This window comes from Tamandua tetradactyla, chromosome 13, assembly GCF_023851605.1.
Source record: "Tamandua tetradactyla isolate mTamTet1 chromosome 13, mTamTet1.pri, whole genome shotgun sequence".
NCBI lineage: Eukaryota > Metazoa > Chordata > Mammalia > Pilosa > Myrmecophagidae > Tamandua > Tamandua tetradactyla.
The window spans coordinates 58,828,495-58,849,697 of NC_135339.1; the positions used below are offsets into that span (position 1 = coordinate 58,828,495).

The 21,203-nt window shown below is 50.3% G+C and overlaps 1 protein-coding gene across 4 annotated transcripts in view; it reads left to right on the plus strand.

The window, feature by feature from the left end:
- UBTD1 (ubiquitin domain containing 1) overlaps positions 1-21,203 on the plus strand; it is a 50,556-nt gene that overhangs the window by 18,356 nt on the left and 10,997 nt on the right. The window contains exon 1 of one of the 4 annotated variants that reach the window (XM_077125650.1): positions 81-5,286. The exons of the other annotated variants lie outside the window; for them this stretch is intronic. Within the exon in view, the coding sequence (XP_076981765.1) occupies positions 5,181-5,286 (106 nt within the window). The 5' untranslated portion in view covers positions 81-5,180. Of the gene's footprint in view, positions 1-80; positions 5,287-21,203 lie in introns of those variants that run through there. 4 annotated transcript variants of the gene reach the window in all.

Sequence of the window (21,203 nt, forward strand, 5' to 3'; positions counted from 1 at the left end):
TGCTCCCCAGCTGGCCCTCCTCTGGGAGGTGGCCTGGCTTTCCTCTGCTGCCTGCATCCTGCTCCTCCTGTCCGCCCCACTGTCCAGGTCCTCCTGGTACACCCGCAGCTTCCCTGGCTTTCTCCTTCTCATCCTCCAGCCCCTTTCGCTGTTTCTGTCAGTTTTCCCTCCCATGGAGCCTCTTGGAGGTGCCTGCTCTCCACTGCCCCAAGCCAGACGTGTTATTCTCCTGCCAGCACATTTCCAAACTCCAGCCCCTTAGAGTATTACTTTTCCTGAAACACAGCGGCTGAGGCTATCCCTGGTCTGCCCAGCTGTCCTTGTCTTTGACCACAGAGTTCATGCGTTCGTGACAGTGAAAGGGAAATGAGAAGAAGGGGGCTGCCAGGTGCCTCTCAACGGCCCCTCCAGCTGCCTGGTTACAAAATAATAACAGTTAACACTTATAAATACTTTTCTGTGTTCACTTATTATATTCCAGACACTGCGCTAAACATTTTTACATGCATTACTTCATTTAATCTTCATAGTAACCTGATGTAGTAAGGTGTAGTGTCATCTTGTCACAGCTGAAGGAAATTGAGGCTCAAGGGTTATAGTTTGTTCAACATCATCCATTAGTAAGTGGCAGAACCAAGACTGGAGACCATGCCCATCCCTCTAACCTCTGTCATGCATTTGCGGGAGTGGGGCGGGGTGGGGGGCCACCACTGGGGTAAAGTAGCCCCAGGGCTGCATCCCCAATGCCATTGGAAGCTTTCGAGTTCTTGTTTCCCCTGATTGCCTGTTAACAACTGGTAACTAGCCCAGATAAGGAAACCTCTGTCATTCTCGGGGCAGTACTTTGTTTCTCTTCTCTCCGTACCCCCAAACAATGAAAAGACTTTTGAATGGTAGGTCTCTTTGCTGTGAATGCTGCCAAACCAGCACCCCATTTTTACTGTTGGGAAAATATCTTCCTAAAGTCATAAGAACTTCACTTGACAGTAAGTACCCTGGCAAAAGAGCTTGAAAACTAGAAATACTAACCTAATCTCTGGACTTTCCATCTGATGATCTTCCCACTTAGATCACATTGCCATTCTATTCTGAGAGTTCTGGAAATATGTCCCAAAAGTTGCGTAATCTACAACTTGTATTGATGTAGGCCGCCTCTTTGGGGTAGGCCCTCCCTGCGCCCTTCTTGCCATGGGGTAGTAATGAGCAATGGAGAGAGAGGATATCAGAACCTCTGGGAGTTGGAGCCTCTACAAAGTTGGAAAAAGCACATTCAGTATCATGATGACATTTTAGGTTTGGAAAATTATATTGTTTTGAAATATGAATTGTTGAAAGTAGAGTTTGGCATTGTAGTAATTCTCAAGCAGGGCCTGGCGTGATCTCAGGTGGGGATGTATAGGTGTAGTTTGTATATTTGTCAAAAGGTGTGTGGGAGGGTGCTTTAAAAGGCCAAGAAACATTGTCTTCCAACAGGAGACTGTATGTGTCATGTAATTCTAGATCCTCTTGTGCTGCCAACTGTTTAATGGCAGTCTCGGAGGATGGTGTTCACTGAGGGGCAGGAGAAAAGTGCAGGGGCTTAGGGCAGCTGCTGATACTGGTTTGCTGACTGCGACCAGAGTTCTGTGCAGAGAGCACAAGCGAATTAGACCATGACAGAGTTAAATCCCAGTTTGTCCCCTAGCTGGGGGTATTCTTTAACCTCTTAGTGCCTCAATCCTTCATCTGTTAAGTGTGGTTAGTAGTGGTACCTACCTCATTGTGTTGCTGTGAAGATTAAAGCAATAGAGCAAAGCACTTGGTACTTAATTGGTACTCAGTCCATTAGCAATGGCGAATGTCATTATCACCCATCCTGTCTGCCTTGTCTGGTTGGATCAAACCCTCTTGGGATTCTGGGTGGCCTACCCAGATGGCCTTGTCTCTCACTTCCTGCCATATGCCCAGTTGAATGCATTACTGGAATAGAGGCCAGGTCCTGAAGAGTTCAAGGCCAATCTGAAGTATATACTGCCATAAAGGTCAGGCGTGCATTTGAATTTCTAGATGCCAGACCCTAAGCTTGGCCCTGGGTGTCCAGCTGAACAAAATATTTATGGCCCTGTCTAATGGAACCGAGAGTCTAATGGGGAGACAGATTATGCTCAAATAATCAGAATGTACATATGCTATGATGGAAAGAGTAGGGTGTTGGGAAAGAATTAGAGGGTGGAGGGTCGAGAAGACTTCTTTTAAAAAGGGGCACTGGACCTGACACCTGAAGGATGAGATGGATATAGCCATGTTTGTCTTGTGCAACCGCACTGGCCAGGGCTGCCTACCAGCCCATGTAACACCTTTCAGTGATTAGAGAAAGATGCCTCCTCTGAGCAGAGGCAAGCCCTGCTAGGACCCATTGCTAGGGAGAGAACATAGTCAAATTTCAACTTCTGCTGGCCCCTGGGCCTGGCACTCATGTGCTGGGCACAGCCTAAGGCAGGCCCTTACCTAGGCTATGTAGAGGGAACTGCATAGGTGAAGGCCCTTGGACAGTAAAGAGCCTGATGTCTGCGAGAAGGGAAATAAATAATTGTAAGAAGCAAGTGGCTATCAGTTTTCTTCTTCCTGGTGAGGAAGTGTTTTCTCTCTCAAGGAGAAGGCAGTAGTATCTGGAGCTGCTAGGCTGACAGGTAAGCATTCAGAGGCTGCTTTCCATGGGACTGTAGTTGGTGAATTTCTACTCTGACCTTCCCATAGCAGAGTTCCCTTCTGCAGTGTCCTTGAAGAGAGAAGGACTTAGGAGGGAGGAGGGCATTCTGCTTGGGAATCTGGGCCAGAGACAGAGACCCAGGACCCACCAGCTCTAGTTAACCTCCCCAGGACAAGTGCCTACTGTGTCCCAAGCTCTGTGTTAATCTTGTTATTTAATCTGGAATATCAGGGTGAGTTTTACTATCTTTTTTCCTGTCTTCTCACCTGGGACACACGGTCTCTCATTCCTCAGGTAGGGATAATGGACTCAAATGCAAATGCTGGTTGATAAGCATAGTCTCCTGGGTGGAGAACTCTGCCCACCTGGGGAGCATAGCAGGGAAATGAGGAAAAGACATTTGAGTTCAAGTCTAGTGCCTGGACAGACAACAGACCGTTGATTTATGGAGGAGACTAGGTCCTAAATTCTTAAAGGGAGGGGTCATGTCTTATTCACTGGTAAATCTGCTATGTTTAGCACAATGCCTGGCTCATTGTAGGCACGCCATATAATTTGGAGATCTAATAGTCCCCTCCAGCACCTTACCAGGGACGTTGAATTCATACCCAGGTTTTGCTGACCCATTGCCCAAGGCTGACACTGTGCCAGAGCTGCCTGGTGACAGAGAAACTGAAGGATGTTTGGGGAACTTGAAATCACATCATGAGGAAGTGGGATTACTTAGCAAGAAAACAAAGATGTAGGGAGATCTGTAAGTCTGTCTTTAAGTCCCCAAAAAACTGTCATCATGGTGTTATTCCATTTATTGAGCCATTCCTATGTGGCAGGCCCTATCCTAGGGGCTTCACATACACTAGCACATTTAATCCTCTCAATAATGCAATGAGGAGGGTTTTATCATCCCTTTTTCATAAGGGAAGAAACTGGAACTTCGATTTGATGATTCACCCAAGGTCATCTACCTGGAATTTGAAACTGGTCTCTGACTCCAAAGCTCGTTATTGTTGAGTGATTTTAACCACTTCACAGTGCTGCCTGGGGATTTTTGTCATGTAATTTCAGAAGACAGGACCTGGTACCCATGGCTAGAAGTTGCAGGAAGTTAGTTTTCTATTCCCTGTCATGGAGATGTCTCTTCCTAAAGGAGTGCCTTCTGAAATTAGAGTGGGCTGCCTCCTGAGAGTCAGCCTCCAGGGCTGGCCAGTGGCGGGATGCAGGACCTCCTTCAGCTTCTGCAGAAGCTGAAGCTTTCTGCCCTAGCCTAGTAGGAGCTTTTTCTGAATCGAGCTGTGAGCACCACCCTCATTCAAACATGAGCTACCATGTCCAGACTTCGCATGGCCATCCAGCTGTCTCTGTTCTGGATCCTGTGTTCTCCGTGGAGCCCTGGCCATGGGCCTTTGGCAGCTGCACCACTCTCCTTGGTCCACATTTCCTCCAACAGGAGCTGAGCAGCAATGTAGGCTTGGCCCCCTTTGGAATGGGTTAAACAACCACCCAGCCAGGCCTCTGACCCTTTCCGTGGAATACAATGTTAGGATGGGCTCCTGAGGTCATTCTGGGGTGGGCACCTTTGTTCTGTGCTGCTGTTGCCAACTGGCTGGCCTTGGGGTCCTTGGAGCCAGAAATGTTTGTGTAGTTGGATTGATTGCCCTTTGACTTTCGCTTTGCCTCACTGACTTACTAAGGTCATGTGGTTGGCTGTAAGACGCAGAGGGCGTGGTGTGGTTCTAGAGCCCCTGCTGCCGCTGTATCAGATGAGATGGTGTAGGTGAGAGCCCTTTTGTAAACCGCAGAAGGCTGCAGGAGCAGGTCCTAAGGACAATTGGGATTGAGTCCTGCAAGTGACAGATAACGTTGCCGTGTCAACTGCAGAGCATTATGGCAGGAAAGGAAAGCTGGGAAAGCCTAAAAGGTCATGTTGTCCAGCTGCCCGTCTATGTGGAGTTGCTCCTTTTAGCCCCGCTGACAGGTGTCAGCCAGGCTTTCTGTGAGTGAGGCCAGTTTTATGGCCCTAATGAGGAGAAAGTTTTCCCTTGTGTTGGCCTGGCCCTGTACAAAGTACGTTCCCGGGGTGTTGCCTCTTTGCCCCATGTTTCAGCCCTGTGAGAGGGGTACAGCCAGTTACTGAGGCATGAATAAGCCCAGGTGTGCCTCCCTGTGTCTTCCACCCACTTGTTCTGCATGAACAGGTCCCTTTCCCTTTGGTAACGTTTTCCTATAATTGTTCCTGGGATTCAAGTCAGGAGTGAGCACTGGTTACCTGTCTTACAGAATGTGGAGGGTCAAAGAGAGGGCATGTGATTTGGCCAGGCCATCCCAAATTTACAGCCAGGCAAGAAACAGCCCCAGAGATGCTCAATCATGTCACTTTGCTGCTGAGGCACATTCTGCCTCCTTCTTGACTGCTGGTGTGTCTTATGGGAAAGATTCTGAAAGCTCTTTCTAGACAGCAAGTTCAAAGCTTTTAACTTCTTTCCTCTTTCTCATGTACCTGGATGGTGATGTGAGGTGGAGGTGGACATGTAGGAACCATATGCCCATGCTAGGAGCAGAACACAGCAGCCTGGAGAAGGGCTCTGGAAGGGGGCCAGGTATGATGGGAGAGCTCCTCGAGGAAGGGCTGTGGTTGCTGGGGATGGGGACCACTCTGGTGACCCCTCCCGTTTCTTTTGTAGAGGCCTTTCATCTCCTTGTCTCCTTTTTCAGTTTTTTTGTTTGTTTTTTGTTTTCCTCTCACACTGTTCGTAGTGGGGGTGGTAGTATGTCCCTAAGCTACTTTTTCTTCCAGCCTCCTTAGAATCCTCTCTTTCACCCAGTTGGAGATTCCTAGACCTTAAGAGTTCATTTCCTTGGCACATCACATTTCTTTATACTATCCTCTCCTTCAGGGCTATGCAGCCATACCTACAACTTTAGAGTAACTCCCACCTCTTCCCGGGAGCTTTAGCATCAGAACCTCAATAAGACACTGGCTGCCTCCCAGAACATTTCATTATCTTTTGCTGGAGGTGACATTTATTCCAAAGGGACATTTCACAGACGCTGCCGTATCCTAATGGACAGATCTAATGGTAGGAATTTCCTATGTCGTGGTAGGCCAACAAGGAGGGCATTTGGGGGCAACAGAAGGAAATGACTGTTTAGGAGGGCGCAGAATGTGCTGGTCGACACGTTCTCCTTCCCGTGGCCCTGTGAGCTGTTTCCATCTTCCAGCTCCAAGAACTACAGCTTGTTTGTGGTCACAAGGCCAGGTAATAGGCATGGTTACAATGTAAATCCTGTTCTGCTTGACTTCCCCTGGACTTGTGGCCTCTCTGCCCCTGCCTTTTAGCAACCCATCCCAACTCTGGTTGCACCATGAAGTTGCCCTGCAAAAGGAAAGGATGAGGAAGCATTTTCCACACTCTGTGGGATTGTTAACCCCGTGAGAGCCGGGCCTCTGCCTTCCCAGTTTTCTCACCAGCTCCAAGTCCAGTGGCTAGCACAGGCATGTAGTGATGGCTGGAGAAGGAAATGTAGAGCTGTCGGTAGGGGCTTGATGATCTGGCTAGAGTCCAGGTGGCTGGGCACTTGGGGTGGGGAAAGGCAGTGGCTGTTCTCTGTCTGTACCTTTTGGTTGGGTGTGATTTGGTAGAAACCGAAAGCTCAGAGTTAAGAGTGTCTGGAATTGGAGTGGAGGAGAGGCAGTGTTAACTCTGTGGGCTCCTGAGGCTGATGAAGGCATTGTTTCGCTGGTGTCCGGCTCCTCAGTGGGCCCTGGCATCAGTGAGATTATTCCCTGCCCTGCCAAAGCCGACTCCCTCCCTGTGTCTCTGGTTCTTTCCTTCTGTTCCAGTGGCAGTCAGCAGGATGGGGGTGAGGGGACCCATAAAGAGGGGCCAGGAGCAGTGCTTGTGTGCATTTGATTTTGTATCCCTTAACTCTTACTTAACAGTAAGAGTCAGTCTTTTTAAACCTTTGGGGCCAGAATGCTCTGATGCTACTTTCCCCCCCTGGATCACAGAGCTTTTTCTGCCCCTGTTCATGCAGAGTTTTGCCCAGACTTCTGTACCCCCTTCATCTCACCTCCTCTTTCTGATGCTCCTGAATCTTGGGCTTCTACCTGAGTGGGCTGACTAGAGGGTCAGGGCTCATCATTCTTCCTGGCAGACACCTGGAAAGGTTTTTGAGGATGATGAAGACTTAAGTTCCATTGGTACCCAGCTCACCCTTTGAAGGAGAGTGTAGCACAAAAGCCATAGTGCTGTTTGGAAGGAGCCTAATGATACAATAGCTTCAAGAATGAGAAGTTTATTTTTGTCTTACATAATAGTCCCAGTGTAAACAGAGGGCAGCTTTGCTTCTGTGGTCAGTCAGGAATCCCTCCATTCCTTCAGAGTTCTCACTCCACCATAGAACATCATTGTCCCCATGGTGGAGGCTGGGTGACCACTGTCTGGTTCCAGCCAGTGGAAAAGAGAAGAGAGGGTGAAGGAAGCAGGCGCGATGTCTTTAGGCTTAGGTCTTCTATTGCACACATCCTTCAGCTTTCATTCCATTGGCAAGTGGCCACTCTGACTGCAGGGGAGGCTGGGAAGTGTAGTCTAGCCATGCCAAAGAAGAGGGGATGGTTTTGGTAACAACTAATAGTCTCACTGTAAAAAATGTAGGGCATTTTCATTTGTGTGCAGTAAGAGAATGTTTCCCTGCCCTCAGTGCCCATTCTCGTTGACAGCTTGCATACGCCTCCCTCCTTGGCAAACATCTGGACGCTGGACTCTGCTGCATACACTTGGTGAAACAGAGCTGAGTAAGGCAATTCCTGCCATTTAGCAGCTCACATTGTAATGCAGAGAGAGCCTGTGTACAAACCAGACAGTCTGTAAATGCCGAGAGTGTGCTAGCACTGAGGGTATAGTGCTGAAAGATCGCCCGTGACCTCGGTGTGCTTGCAGTCACGTGGACGGGAGGATGGACGTGAAGTGCTAGGAGCCGGCCCTACTTGGGGGAGTACGGGGGCTTCAGAGGTGTGGAAACAAGGAGGGCTGGTGGTTCAGGTGTGGTCTGAGCATAGTGACAGAAGAAAGAGCCCCAGATGTCTGTGTAGTTCCCTCCTCACCACAACCCCTTGTTACAGGCCTCCCCTGCCATCCTTTCCAGGATTGCTTCTCTTCTCATCACTCGTTGGGTTTTGTTTTCTCAGTGTAACATACTCTGACATAGTCTGTATTTGCTTCCATACCACCTGTCTCCCCCACGAGATTGTTCCTCATGAGAGGGAGCACTTTGTTGTGTACAGTACCCAGAAAACAAGATACTCAAACATTTGTTAAATGAAAATGTGGATTGAAGATATTTTGGAAAATCTTGATTTCCACGCTAAGTTTGGCCTTTACTTTGTGAGCAGTGGGGAGCTATGGAAAGTTTTTGAGCAGGGGAGTGACATAATCACTATTAACAAGGTCGCTGGCAGCAGCGAGGCGGCTGAGTTGGAGCAGGGAGAGGTTGCCACTTCCCTGGCTCTAGCCCAGCTCTGAGGCAACTGAGTGTTCAGTCTGTTTGTGCAGACTGGGAATCTGTTCCTGGGCACACATCATTTTATTTGGGACCAAACAGGGTTCGGTCTCTGTCGTGTCTTCCTCCTTAGCAGCAGGGCGGATGTGAGCTGACCGCTGCCTTCCTTCTCAGGGACCAAAGCGGGCATTAGACAGGCTCACTCAGGCATGGTCGGTGGGAGCATAGATTGATACAGCCTTTCCGGAAAGCGGTCTGCAAGAGGTACCTCGAACCTTAAAATTCTCCCTGTTCTTTGACCTGGAAGTTCCACAATGAAGACGTTTTCATAGGGAAATAAGCTGAAGTGTGTGCAAAGCATTGTGTACTTCCCAGTGTGAAAACCTGTGTTACTCAAATGTCTCTCAAATCCTTCTCCTCTTCTCCATTCCCACTAAAACTGCACGCACCACATAATAGACACTCAATAAAATCTAAGTCCAGGCCCTTATTTCTCTCCTTTGCTGATGGGTCTTCCTGCCTTCAGCCTAGACCCACTTACACCCACCCTCTACATAAATTCTGGACAAGCTGTCAAAAATGTATGTCCCTCCTTTGCTTCACCCCGCCAGGAATTCACCCATCTTTTATGGGCCAGTGTCTGAACTGCTTCCTTGCCCTCCATGACTTACCCCTACCTCCTATCTGGTTCCAATTCCGGCTGCCATGTGTCCTGTGGGATACACTGCAGCAGCACTGCTTGCCGTTAAAAGCCCAGCTCACCTCAGTGCCCTGGAGTGCATCTCTGCCTCAGCCCCTTTGCCTGGCTAACCTCTGCTCATCCTTTCGAACCCAGAGCAGACTTTGGGCCTCCCTCAGGCTGGGTGAAATCTCATCTCCTGAGTTCCCATGATTCCTTGTGTATATATTTTGCTATCCTGGTACTTGTATATTGGTTTTTTATTTTTGGCAGGGGGGTGTGCATAGTCCAGGAACCAAACCCAGGTCTCCCGCATAGAAGGTGAGCATTCTAATGTGTATTGGTTTTTAATTATCTGCTTCTGTGTCTGTGTCTCCCTCTCTGACATCGAGGGCCTATCTTAATGACTTTGTGTCCCAGCATAGTAGAAGCTCAGTAAACGTTTCTTCAATAAACAAATGAATGAATGAGAATACTGTAAGCTTTTTATGTTATGAACAAATTTATCGTGCACAGTACCCAGCACATTCTAAGTACACAACAAATATTTATTGAATGATTCTGTGTGCAAGAGAAATAACAGGATTTTTGAAGTGTCTTATTTATCCTGGATTTCCTTTACTACCTGAGTCAGTCTCTAAGGATATAACCAGGGCATCTGCTTTTTTTATGACACTTCCGTAGGTGAATCTGATGAGCAGCAAGCATTGAGAATCACTGTTCTGGCATCTGGCATCAGATGAAATTAAACACAGGATCAAGGACATAGTAGCAGTAGAATTTTCAATTGTCTCCACCATATGATCCCAGCAATATGGATGTGCCTCGAGAAGAATGGAAAGAAAATACCTTTTCATTCTTGCTGCTTATTTGTAGGTGATAGGATTTGGGTGACTTGAATTTTTTCCTTTTTATGTTTCTGTTATGTAATTTTTCTCCACTTAGCATATGCCACCTTTTAAACAGCATAAAAAAAAATGAAAAGAAAGGAGGTTGGACAAGAGATTCTTGATTGTGTTTGGCTCTGCTGGGTCGTGGAGGCAGTCCTTGGGCTGCAGCCTTTGGCTAGTGCTGGGGCTGATTCTCAGCATTGGGTTTGTACTGGGAAGGCTGACAGCACATGAACTTGACCCTTTGGCCCTTTCTGTGCACCAACATCTACTACCTAGTGACCTGGGACCTTGGAAACTGCGATAGACCATTCCTAGGCCCTGGGCAGGCTGCCTGGGGCCTTCCGGGTCCCCAAGTGAGGGAAGAGCCTGAGGGATGTGACAGACCTCGGTGTGATGGGACTTTCATAAGAATTTCCACCCAATGATAGTTCCCAGAATAGAAAAGCTGAGCTGGGGTAGGATGGGGGAGGCCCATAGACCAGTGGGACTCGGCCACCAGGGCACTGTGGTCCTGGGGGCTGCTGGGCAGCTGGCCAACCTGGCGGGCAGGTTGAGGTAGGAGCCGCAGGTGGTGTTGAGCAGCCAGGTTGGACACTGAGGGGTCAGAAGGTAAGTGAGACAGTTGGGGAGCAGGTAAGTGGAAGACTGACTGGGTTGGGGAAAGCAGCCAGCTGGAGGAGGCCTGTGGACCAAGGTGCTCTCAGTTTACCGTCTCTGAGCTCTGGAACAAACCAGACAGCTGGAGTTGTGCACAGGGAGATATATGTTTGCTTGATCATTGTTTCGTTTGGCTGGCCCATGGTCAGGGTCCCATGAAGCGGCGAATGTTTTGCATCCACTTTCTCAGCTGGAAGGGTCAAGGTCTAGTGCTAGAGCAGAGACTCCCTGCTCCTGGCCTGTGGCTGGGTCTTGCCTGGGTTGGACCACATCTCTGGGTTGCCACAGTGACAGAATGCTCACATGCAAGCCAAGAGTGTACCCCCACTCCCTCCCCCGGCCCTCCTCCAGGACTGCTAGCCTCAGCAGTTCTTGACCCCTAGCTGAGCTGAGCTGAAACTGAGAGGATTCCTTTTCCAGCAGCTGGGAGCTGAGCCCACAGGGCTCCCTCCCTGTCCCCTTGTTGGCTGTGCTGAAAGCAGATACCTCCTGCTCCCCGGTTTGCTACCTCTGCTATCTCCTCCTCCTGTCTGTGTGAATCTATGGGGGAAGGTGGTTTCGGGCAAATAAGTGGTCTCCTCTAGCAAACAGCTCCCAGCTGCATCCTGTCTATAAGGGAGACTTCTCCGGCCCTTTCTCTTGGTTTTCAGCACCTTGGGATCCTGTCTTCCTCCTGAGACCTGTCCATGGAGGTGAGGCTGGTGTGGCTACTACTGCTGCTGCACCCGGGGCTGCAGAGTAGCCTAAGAGAATGGGGCCTGACCTGTCTTCCCTGGCCCCTTCCCTTCCCCCCAGTCTGACCCAGCTCTTGCTTGACACAGATCTTAAGCTCTTGTCAGACTGGTCTCAGGAAGGGCAGGTTATGTGGGCCATGGCCCTGATGCCTGGGCCAGCCAGGCCCTGCTGTGGGGTGGCTCCCTCCCAGGCGTCATAGCCAGCTACTCCAGGAAACCTTGCAGGCAGGACCAGCTGTGATCTTTCCTGCCACCCAGCTGTCTGCCTTCCCCTGAGACACAGGCCTAAGGATGTCCCCACTAAGACGTCACCCGTTTTCTGCCTTTGGGCAGTCTCCTCTGTACCTCCTTCCTCCGCACCTTCTTTCTGGAGTCCTGCACTCTCATCCCTCCTGTGTGATCCGCCTCTTTCAGGCTCATTCTGTCAGCCTTTTTTGAGCACATATTGAGTCCTGGCATTGGCCTGAGCCCTGGGGCTCCTGAGATGTTCAAGGCCCAGCCCTGTCCTGATAGCGTCTTACAGTGCAGCTTATACAGAGTGGGCTAAATAGGAGCTTTATTTGAGTCAGAACAGGCTAGCAACAGTCTTTCCTTAGAGATACCTGTGGGTACAAGACACCCAAAGTCCTGGCGGACTGTCCCAGCCTTGTCTTGACAAGGGTCCTTTTATTGCCTTTCCCTGTAACTCTTAAGATTTTCTCCCAAACTGCATTTAAAGAAAAGCTTAGGGAACACGCACACACATTGTACTTGTTTTTAAAGAAGTCAATCCATACACAATTGTTGAAAGTGGAAGTCCCCTCGTCCGATCCCTCTGGAGGAATGATGGAGTATTTCTCCAGATTTTTTTCCTTGCACATGCTAACGCTGCCTTTACACACTTGGGCTCATTTGGAGCTGCTGGCTTTTTTGGAAGACACATGGACTCTAAGGGCCGCATGACGCACAGCAGTCATACCAGCCCAGATCTCTGCCTTCCCTAGCTCAGCAGGTACGGGATGTTTTGTTGCAGAGTGGAAATGGTGTCAAGTTCACAGCCTCCCCCCAAACTGTGCCTTCTCCCACAACCCCCCAAGTTGCACCAAGTCAGAGCCTAAAGCCCTGTGTCTAAAGCCTTGGCTGGCCAGGATTGGGGGAGTGGAGGGAGGCTCTTTCTGCCCCTGCGCTCCAGGCTCCTCTTCCCTTGAGGAGGGGGTGTTATATTAAAAGCCCCCACCTGGACTCTGGAAACTGGGACTTCAGGCTTCTCTGCCCATTCTTCTTCCCTCTGGCCATATGTCTCATCACCCTTCTTCCTGCCCCATCTCCTAGTCTGGAGGGGCTGAGTCACAGAGGCACCCTAACCGTTCGGGTTCACCAAAGCATCATTTATTGACCGGCATCCCATCAGCTCATTGGGAACCACTCGTTTTCATATGCTGATCAGAAGCTTTAATTGACAGATATATCTTAACATTTCCATTTAAAAAACATTAATTGATCATCTAAACATAGTTCGAGAGAAATTATTTTGAGGCCTTGGATAAAAGGCTGTAAAAGGGTCTTTGTCATGACAGAGTTAGGAATTGCTTTTCAGGCTTACGAGGGTGGCACAGCTGGTTAGAATTGGAACCCATCAGCCAGGGATGAAGGACACTCCAGACCAGAAGAAAATGGGCAATCCTGTGGGCACCACAGCTGGAGTTTGGTTTAGAAGTGTCCCCTGCCCACAGATATTTAGGTATCCTAACATCACCCATGAAGAACGAAGCCTAATGTTTTAGTGGGAAGCTAGTGGGCCATAAAGCAGGGCACACATCAGGCCTGGCCAGGTCCAGGCTGACTCACTGGGCCTTAGCCAGTCCCGCTGGCACTCACCACCCCAGCCTGAGTCCAGGCCTTTGCTTCCTCTGTACCTTCCACCTGAAATGTCTCCTTCTTGCTCACCCTCCTTCAAAGCCAAGCTCAACACATCACACCGCTTCCATGCAACCTCCCCCGCTGTGCATGTTCCCTCCTTTGCTTCCCCACAGCCTTCTGAATCTTTTATGCTGCTTCCCACTTTTCTGGTGGTGTAGTCGTGTTGCTTGCGTTCATTTATTTATCGACTAATACCAAGGACCTACTCTGTGTAAGGTGCCAGGTGCAGCTATGGAGGTGAAATCAGAGCCCCACCTTGGAAGACCTGACATTGTAATAGGGGAGATAGAAAAATGAGAAGATAGTGACAGAATGGTATAAACATTACTTTGGAGAAAAGGGGCTGAGATGAGGAATGAGGCCGCCCATTCTAGCTAGGTTGAGAAGGCCCGTCTAGGGAGGTGCTGTTTAAACCTTGAGACACGTTTGAGGTAAGTAAAGGCCATCTTCCTCCTCGCTGGCCCCCGGAGTGCCCGATAGGGTACTCGGGAAATGTGTGTTGAGATGAATCTGGGCCATGACCCTTTTGTCTGAGCCTCAACACCCAGGAAGCCAATAACCATCGCCCTCTCCTGCTCCCTTAGGGCTCCCTAGCCCCACCTCCAGCTGTCATCTGACCAAGAAGAATTGGGTTACTTTGGGGATAGGATGGCAGGGTCCTGTGAATTTGGGTGTATGCCAACAGGGCTGTACACAGGCCAAACTCATGGCCAGCTGGGGTAGGATAGAGAGCTTGGGCTAGAGATCTCCAGAAAGACTGGACACCCCACATGCAACACTCCTCTTGCGTCTGGATCCCCTATCAGGGATGCTTGCATCTCCTCTTACCCCATCGTTACCCTAGAAGGAAACTGAGGGCCAGAGTTTGGAAGCTGCCCCTTCCTCTAGCAGCAACAAAGGCCAGAGTAGGGTATGTCACTGTGTATGTAGGAAGCATGAGATGGGAAGTCTGAGAGGCAGGGATGAGGGTGAGTTTTGCTCCCACTCTGGCCCTCCCAGCCAACCAGAGCCTGTATCTTTTCAGAGTCTTTATTACAGAGGGTCAGAGCTGAAAGCAGCCTTAGGGGCGATCTAGCCTAGCTTTCACCCACTGTTTGGCAGATAGCATAAATGGGGCCTGGTGGGTCAGGCTGTGTGTTCCCAGTGTGCGTGTTACATACCTCTGTTCTAGAATACAACCGTTTACCTGTGGTTGTTTTTACAAAATCTGCTTGTATAATTTATTATGCATTTGTAAATGTACATATTTGAAATATGCCACAGAGTAACATATTACAAGGATTTCCTAAATTATGCATGCAAGTATTTTCAAAATAGTGAGCAGGAACCTAATCTATCACAGAACAAAACTCGGCCTGCACGGTGGTAGAAGCCCCCTGGTCAAGGGCCGCCACGCTCACGTGAGTGTCCACAGTGCCTGGCTCTGGCAGTGAACCTGGCACTGATGACAGCGTGAGTGATCCAAACCGTTTCCCCTCTAAGGGGGCCTTGAGAGTCTGTCTCCACCCGCTGGGTCCGCAGCACTTGTTAGCGCAGAGCGCCAGCTCGTCTGTGCGTGATGGCCTTGCAGTTTTGCGCAGGGGCATGAGGTTTTAGAGTGCCAGGGTCATGGCTTAGGTCCTTGCGCCTCCCGCCCGTGGGCACCACCAAGGGCAGGCTTCTCCACGCGGTGGATTTTAATTGTACTAGAACTAGAAAGGGCACTGGTAACTGTTGGTCCAACCTCCTCATTTTACAGACAGGGGCCCAGGTGAGGGGCCCAGGGACAGGGCCCGGCCCGAAGGTCGCAGCCCAAAGGTCACGGGGTGCGCCTAGGGCGGGGCCCGGCAGTGCCCCCTGCCGTCCTGGGCCGAGCTGTCTGACTTTCAGAGCGTTTCTCAGAGAGGCCCGGGCTGGGCCGAGCCAAGTGGGAGCTGAAGTGCAAATTGTGTCTCCGGAGTCTGGGGTGTGTCCCGGAGATGTCGGGAGAGGCAGCCCACCGGGGGTATTGCCCCTTCTCCAGGTCAGAACAGATCCGCTTTACCTGCTTCACACATTAGACTTCTGCAAACAGCTTTGTTTGTAACAAGAGTTTTGTGGTATAAAAAAAAAGTTTGATACTGGCTGTTATTACACAAACCAGGCTCACTTGCCTGCTCCCTCAGGCCTTTCTGTGGGGAGAGGGGCCATGGAGCTGGGGGAGGAGACTCCTTCCTGCCCTCACTGCCTGGCCAGAGGGTGGTGAGGATGTGCTGTGGAGCTGGTCCGGGGGGGCCTTGCTGCTCCCTGCCCCTCCACGCAGGCACCCAGGGCCAGCTCCTTCAGGCTGCTCAGCCGCTCTGCTCCCTGCCCTCCAGGTCTGCCTCCGCCTGAGGCGCTGCCAAAACAAATAGCTTGAGATGAGGCCTGGGGCTGGCAAAGCTGAGGTACCCAGGCAGCCCCTGAGGGCCTTCCGCACAACCCCCTCCCCCCACTGCACCAGAGGGCCAGGGCATGGCCAGGGCACGGCCAGAGCCTCTGGGCATGTCCGTCTGCTCTCTGCTGAGGGTTGGTTCTGGGTGCAGCCTTGAGCCGGCCTCCCGTCTGGAACCTTCTCAGAGAGGGGTAGGGGCGTGGAACACCCCACAGGTCTGTTGGAATCACACTGCCTCCCCTTCTAGCAGTCTTGACCGGTTCCCCTCCTCTAGAGGGGGAGAGAAGGCTCCCTTTACTGAGGCCTTGAACAGGTTCCCTGGTTTTTATTGTTGTCACTTTTTATCATAGCAATGTATGTACAACTCAGAATGAGGCCTGCTGTTTTTTTTTTTTATTTTAATTTTTTGCTCTGCGTTTCCCAGGAACGTCAAATAACTTAGCTAGTCTGTACACAGAATAGGATTCAGTAATAAACGCTTGTGGCTGAAAATGAAATTAGGCGGAGACAGGTTCTTTCACTGATCTGCCTTAGAAATGCTTCCTGGGCATCTGCTTGGCCAGCTCCCATGTGCTGAGCACTCACTACCTGCCAGGCATGGACACCAAGAGAGGTGGTGTCGTGGTGGTGGGGATTTCAGAATGAGGGTTTCCGAGCCAGCCTGCCGGGGCTTGAATTCTAGCCCTACCACCCAGCCATGTGACTCTTTGAAATGGAAATAAGAGTCTCCTAACCCGAAGATTGTTAAGAAGAGTAGATGCTTTAGTCCATAGGAAGTGCTTCGTTGAGTGCCTGGCACACGGTAAGCACTCAATAAACATTAGCCATTATTGTTAATGTCAGCACTATTACTCTAGTCCTAATCATAGCCCTGGGAGGAGTTGCTGCTATTATTCCCATTTTCCAGGTGAGGAAACAGAGTCTCAGAGGTTAACTAACATACCCAAGTCTTGCAAGTAAGTAGCAGAGGCTCTGGTCTGGAGTCTGAGGCTTTTGCCAGCTCCAGGCTAGGGACTGGGCATCCGAACACCGACGATAAGCAGACCAGCACACAAGCACGCAGGAGGATAGTTTCTGGAGGCACCGCATGGGCTAGGGCCGGGCCAGGCTGGGTGGGATGCAGGGCAGAGCTGGCCACCATGCCGCAGCTGCCCACAGGCATGGTCAGTAGTATTGCCAACCGGGCCTTCCCTCTGGGGCCGGAGGCAGAGCTGTCCTGTGCCTGTTGGCTGTGTGGGACCATCACCCCCCAACACACACACTGCCCCAACCCTGAGCTTCTCATTACCCCGGGGAGTTGGGCAGGCAGGCTGGGGTCCCAAAACAGACACTGGGCTGGAAATGAGAAGCTCTGAGATCACTCACTGGATTCCTGCCACTGTCCCAGATCCCCTCCTCTGTAAAACGGGAGTAGTAGGACTGCCACACAGCACTGGTGTGAGGATTAAGAGGAGTGAGGAACGTGGAAGGGAATCCCTCTGCAGTCCTAACGCTGCTGTGGATTCACGGGTAATAACCACGACCACCCTGAGACCTACTCTGCCCACACAGAACTAGGAGTGTGTGTCCGTATCTCGTTCACGCCTCACGCCCGTCCTCCAAGATGGATCGCATCCCCATTTTATGGATGTAGAAACTGACGTTCCATGGCTCAGCTGCCTGGGGAGCCCCTGTGAGGGCTTGGAGCTGAGAGTCAGACCTAGTTCTTGTCTGTTCCAAACCCTCTGGGTTATCTCCTCGTCCCAGGCCCACCGGTCTCTAGTAGGTTACGGACTTGGCAGCCGGAGGGCAGGATTGGGGGGCAGGACTGGCTGTCAGAGGCAATGTCCCCCAACAGCTGGAGGGGCCGAGCGATGGGCTTCACTTTCCCACACCCCCCGGGTTGTGGTAGGAGCAGCAGGCTGGCTTCCCTGCTAATCTGGCAAGTAAATTCTGTGGCCTATGAATCATACAAGCACTGATGAGTCAGGTTTTTCCCTTCTTTTTGCCCAGAGCAGCTGGGGAGGGGGTGGAGGGTTTCCTTAGGAAATCGGACCTCCTTCCTTGTGCTTCCCATCGATCCGTCTTGCCTTGGAGCTGCTCATTTTCTCTCCAAAGGGCTGTGGCTAGGCTTAGAGGAAGAGCCTTTGTGTCCTTACAGAAGAGGGTGTCTGGGTGCTGGTCACACTGGGCATAGGAACCCACGTCTCAGACTGAGTGGAGTTGGGAGGTGGAGCTGAAGAGGCCCTCCCTGTTGGTAAGGAGAGGAAGGCAGCATTGTCCCCTTACAGGTAGATGCACGCCATTTATGAGATGTGAAACCCCATCTGATTTCAAAGCCCATGCTCTTGGCCTCTTGGCTCGGCTTATCCTCTCCTTTCTGCCAAGAGGGGCTTTCCCCAATATCCTCTGGGTAGTGCAGTGGGGTCTCCCTAGGAGCTCCACAAACCATCTGCTTCCTGTCTTATGACAAGCCTGGCTACAGGACTTGAAAGAACCGTTCAGGTGATCAGCCTCAGCCAGGCATGGGCTCCCCCTGCCAGGCTCTTTAGGAGGCCTGATTAAACATGGCAGAAGCAGACAGCTGGGCTGGGCAGGGCAACTTTGTTCCCAGCTCAGTGGCTCTTAACCCTGGCCACATATTAGAATCATCTGGAGAACTTTGGAACCCCTGTGCCCAGGCCATCTCAGAGCAATTAAATGAGAATCTCTAGGGTTGGCCCCAGGCAACTGTGTTTTTTTTTTTTTTTAATACTCCCCACTGCATTGCCTTTGGACAGCCTGCCCACCAGCAGTCAAGTTGCAAGGATGGCAAAACACACAGGGAGGATGCACGAGGCAGAGTGTGACTCAGGGCCAGTGCAGAGTGCTCGGACCTGCAGAGTCAAAAGAGAGTTGTGGGGGAGCCCCATGCAAAGGGGCCTTCAGTCCTGTATCCTGGCAGATGGAGGTCAGGACCAGGCAATGCTTGGGAAGGAAACAGGGAAGATTCCAGCCTGACAGGGTTGGTGATTCATGGGCTGTAGAGGAGGAAGGGGAAGGGATGAGTCAGGCACAGCTGCCGACAAGGCCAGCTCGTTAGCAGGAGAACGAACGTGCTCTAATGAGGCATTCTCTGTTGATCCACAAACCAAAGGTTGTAGGTGCTGAGCAGTGCCACATAAAGTTGTGGGTGACGCTTGAAAAGATGGGTTCCACATCTCATGAATGGCGTACATCTAACCAGGGCACTGCCCACAGAAACTCCATGGAAAGTTTTGGGTCTCTGTAAGGAGGGTGGAAGAATGGCATTCCCATTTGGCCAAGGAGCGTGGAGAGGTTAAGTGCTGTGCCCTGGATCGTACAGCATGTCATGATGGAAGAGGACCTTGTCTTCTGGCTCCAAATTCACCCCACTTAAGATAATGACCTGCAAAGTAGAAAATCAGTAATGTAGAGCTGATGGCTGGGGTGTGGCCTGTAAATGAATTACAGGGCTTGGAGAATTTAGAACCACAGTCAGGGGAAAGATTATGGGGGTCTTTTCTAGCTTTAGACCCCACAGTTCTGGGCAAACATGCTGTTATGTTTGCTGTGGACATCAGTGCTCATATGGAGGAAGCAAGAGCCCTGTGGGCCTGGGGAGCTGGAGGAGCCGTACCTGGATGCTGGATTAGTTAGGTTAGTTGAGAGGAGGGTGAATGTTCTAGTTAGCTAGCTGCCGGAATGCAATATACCAGAAGCGGAATGGCTTTTTAAAGGGGGAATTTAATAAGTTGCTAGTTTACAGTTCTAAGGCTGAGAAAATGTCCCAATTAAAACAAGTCTATAGACATGTCCAATCTAAAGCATCCAGGAAAAGATACCTTGGTTCAAGAAGGATGAAGTTCAGGGTTTCTCCCTCAAGTGAGAAGGCACATGGCGAACACAGTCAGGGCTTCTCTCTCAGCTGGAAGGGCACATGGCAAACACTGCGTCATCTGCTAGCTTTCTCTCCTGGCTTTTGGTTTCATGAAGCTCTCCGGGAGGCGTTTTCCTTCTTCATCCCCAAAGGTCGCTGGCTGGTGGACTCTCTTCTTCGCGGTGCTGCAGCATTCTCTGCTCTCTCTGACTCTCCCATTCTCCAAAATGTTTCCTCTTTTATAGGACTCCAGTAAACCCATCAAGACCCACTCAAATGGGTAGAGACATGTCATCACCTAATCCAGTTTAACAACCAGTCTTGACTAAATCACATCATCCAGGGAGATGATCTGATCACAGTTTCAAACATACAGTATTGAATAGGGATTATTCTGTCTTTATGAAATGGGATTTTGATTAAAACATGACTTTTCTAGGGGGCATACGTCCTTTCAAACCAGCACAGTGAATGATGGAGAAATTGTAGGAGGGAATAGGAATCTTCAACCTAGAGAACAGAAAAATATCAAACAAACCTGGGGGAGAGGTTGTGTCTTGTTCTATGTTATTCCAAAGCACAGGGCCAATGGATTTCAGGTCAAAATAACAGTAATGACAATTATAAGGGTAAATAACAATTACAATGACAGTAATAACTGCCTGTCTAGCAAGTATGGTACTGTTTTGTATTTATGTGAGTGTTGTGTATGGCTGTGTTTTCTTCAGATCAAGAAAGCAAGAGCCTGGTGGGGCCTCTTCTGGGGAGAGCTCATCTTATTGAATATAACCTCCTTGATTATATTAGATGATTTCATATATATATATATAGATAATCATCTTCAATCCTCCTGACTTCTTAGGAGGTAGGTACCCCTCCCTGCCTCCTAAAAAGAGGAGACTAGAAAGTTTAAGGCACTTGCCCAGGTCACATAGCTAAGTAGTGACGGAACTGATGTTTAGATCAAGGTCTGTCTGATTCCCAAACTCTACGTCTCTGTGTGCTTCTGTGTTCTACTGCCTGCCGTGTAGTTAGTGCTTAGAGAAGGGTGACTAGAATTAACTATTAATTTTCCCACCATTAGATTCATCCCACAATGGAATAGGCCTCCTCCTGGCATTGTGAGCACCTCATCTCCAGAGGTGCACACTGAGACTGAGTTATCTCCAGCAGGGGTGTTGGCTGGGGAGAGATGGTCTCTCTCACTGAGCCCCCATCAGCCAGGCTGAATTAGAATCTCAGTCTGTGCCCCTAAGTCTGTGTTTCCATCAAGCCCACGAGACACCTGAGCACAGAGTCAGGTGTGCATACCAGTAGTCCAGGTGTCCTGGGAAGCACCAGGCCTTAGATTCCGTTCTTCCCAGAGTCTTAACTCTTAACTCCACTCTTCCTCCTGATGCCTGTTTTACTTGCTGCATTTCCCCTTAGTTCATTTGTCATCTCTTGGTGTGCAGCTCCTGACATTTTAATATTCTAGTTATAATTCAGCTTTCACTGACAGTAAGTGATTTGGTAGAAAGAACCCACCCATCCCAACTCCGCCACACACACACACACACACACACACACACACACACACGTGGGCAAGAGCTGTGGGGTGTGGAGCAAATCACATCGCCTCTCAGAGCCTCAGTCTCCTCATCTGTAAAATGAAGTGGCTAGGCCAAATAACTCTGAGGTTACTTCCAGCCTCAGGGTTCTGCCATGCCCTGAGGAGTGGTGTATGTCTGGGGAAGTCCTTGTGACTGCTGGCATGCAGAAAGGAGTCTCGTGCGTCAGGAGCTTAGGCTGTGCCACTCAGGCCCTGGGCACCAGGGTCCTCCTCCTTGACAGCAGGGAGGGCGTTCGGGCTGCTGCCTCCCAGCTGTGGAAAGCACAATGGCAGAGATGACTTGCCTCCCC